Below are 2,605 nucleotides of genomic sequence, written 5' to 3' on the forward strand. Positions count from 1 at the left end.
CCAGGTTGGTTTTAATAGAGAAATCCATGTTGCAAAGGTTGACCACGTACTCGCAGTCTACACCTATTTTTTTGAATTCTTTGATTTTAATAATCTTTACATAGTTGATTAGGGCACAAAGGGTCAAGAGCTACAGGAAAGTGGGTAAGACCATTGTTTCCACATTAATATTATTTTTTTTTCTGTACCCAGGGTAAGGCGAGAGACAAAGGGAGAAGCCCCACGCACAGTCTACCTCTATACCGCAAAGGTCCTTCAGGAAGTTGAGGTCGGCCCCAACTTTTCTCTGCTGACGGTACTTTGTTTTTCTTTGAATCTCTGGTTTCCTAGAAAGGAGTACAGTTTTTCTTTTGTTTTTGAACCATATTGGAAAAGACTGCATTTTCCGAATTCTTTGCATTTTCCTTTTTAGGACCAACCATTTTCCATATCAAGATGACTTTACACTTCTTCCGATAAATGCAGATTGACAAGTGTCAAAATCCTTGTTCCCCAACCCTGATCGGCTGCTCTTCCCTGAGGAGCGTCCCTGCCAGCTGTTTGCAATGCTGAGGAAGTTAATACGGCGGAGACTTCTTTTTGGTCCCGCCAAATGCTTCTTGCTGGTGCTCGTTTTGTCCCTGGTTGCCTTCTCGGTCCTAAGGGTCCACCAGAACCTGGAATTTGTAAGCATTAGACACCTGGAATTGGTGGAAGACAATCCTAGTCAACATATTAATTGCACTAAAGTGTTGCAGGGTGATGTCGAAGAAATCCAGAAGGCAAAACTCGAGATGGTGACTGTGCAGTTCAGGAAACGCCCGCGCTGGAGCCCGGATGACTACATCAACATGACCAGGGACTGCACGTCTTTCATCAAGAGACGCAAATACATCACGCAGCCGCTTAGCAAAGAGGAGGCAGAGTTTCCCATCGCTTATTCCATCGTCGTTCATCACAAAATCGAAATGCTGGACAGGCTCCTGAGGGCCATCTACATGCCTCAGAACTTCTACTGCATTCACGTCGACAGGAAGTCAGAGGAATCCTTCTTGGCTGCGGTCAGGGGCCTCGCGTCCTGTTTCACGAACGTCTTCGTGGCCAGTCAGCTGGAGACCGTGGTGTATGCCTCATGGAGTCGCGTCCAGGCAGACCTCAACTGCATGAAGGACCTCTATGGCCTGAGTGCGGACTGGAAGTACTTGATCAACCTTTGCGGGATGGATTTCCCTATCAAAACCAACCTGGAGATAGTCAGAAAGCTCAAGTCGTTAATGGGCGAGAACAACCTGGAAACGGAGAGGATGCCGCCCAATAAGGAAGAAAGGTGGAGAAAGCATCACGCCATTGTGAACGGGAGGCTTATAAACACGGGCACGGTCAAGGAGCAGCCTCCCCTCCCCATCCCTCTCTTCTCGGGCAGTGCCTACTTTGTGGTCAGGAGGGAGTATGTGGGTTACGTGCTGGAGAATGAAAACATCCAAAAGTTTATGGAGTGGGCGCAGGACACCTACAGCCCGGACGAGTATCTCTGGGCCACCATCCAAAGGATCCCGGAAGTGCCAGGCTCTGTATCGTTAAGTCAGAAGTACGACTTGTCTGACATGCAGGCGGTCGCGAGGTTTGTCAAGTGGCAGTACTTTGAAGGTGACGTGTCCAAGGGCGCGCCCTACCCACCCTGCCACGGTGTCCACGTGCGCTCTGTGTGCGTGTTTGGGGCTGGCGACTTGAATTGGATGCTGCGGAAACACCACTTGTTTGCCAACAAGTTTGACACGGATGTTGACCTCTTTGCCATCCAGTGCCTGGATGAGCACCTGCGGCATAAAGCCCTGGAGACCTTAAAACACTGAGCAATGCAGGTGATTGTAGGGATGCTAACAAGGATGTGTAAAATGTATGCCATGTGCTGCTTCAGTCTCCCAGAGCAGTGTCAGAAAACCGGTGTGGGGTCCTCCTGGGGCCCCAAAGTCATGATGTCAGGGAAGCTGCATGTCTTCTGCACAGGCTAACGGGTGGGAGTTTCTGAAGCATTAAATGTCTACCCAGGGAGGGAAAAGGAGCCAGGAGAGAGGAAACCAGGGTGGCCGAGGCAAGATGAGCCTACTACAAACTCAGGGACTTCACAGGAGGTGAAGGGTCGATTTGTGCCAACAACTGTCTTGAGAATTTTAGGTATCAAAATTTCTTTATGGAATAAATTTACAGCAACAGTCGTAATGATGCCATGTATCGCCCATGTTCTATTTGTTGAAATGGAAAATTGATTTTATTCTCAACAATCCTTTATTTAAACAATGTACTATCTGCTGTGATACTGCACTGTGTAGTGTGTTGTTTCTGTTTCATCTCAGGGTACTTAAAATGAACTGGATGTAACGTTAATATTCCTGTCATATTTTTGTTTATAACAATGCATATGTTTTCAAAGAAGTGGCAATTTCTACTTGAGTCAATTTCTACGTGTCATCTTAGGCTGCTAGAAAAATTGGAGAGTTTTGTTTTGTTTTCCAAGAAACTACAAAGGTATCCCTCGGCCTTTCCAGCTGTTTGTTCCTGTATACCAGCCTCTCAGCCTCTGCTCTCAAGCTGTTTAAACAACTACCTCTATTGGGTCCCGAATTAC

At 47.2% G+C, this 2,605-nt stretch overlaps 1 protein-coding gene across 1 annotated transcript; it reads left to right on the forward strand.

Moving 5' to 3' along the window:
• The first annotated feature begins 545 nt into the window (after positions 1-545).
• GCNT1 (glucosaminyl (N-acetyl) transferase 1) lies at positions 546-1,889 on the forward strand. Its single transcript, XM_004591778.4, has one exon. It carries the CDS (start codon positions 546-548, stop codon positions 1,830-1,832), a length of 1,287 nt encoding a protein of 428 aa, XP_004591835.2. The 3' UTR covers positions 1,833-1,889.
• Positions 1,890-2,605: the final 716 nt, after the last annotated feature.

Source organism: Ochotona princeps, chromosome 31, assembly GCF_030435755.1.
Source record: "Ochotona princeps isolate mOchPri1 chromosome 31, mOchPri1.hap1, whole genome shotgun sequence".
NCBI lineage: Eukaryota > Metazoa > Chordata > Mammalia > Lagomorpha > Ochotonidae > Ochotona > Ochotona princeps.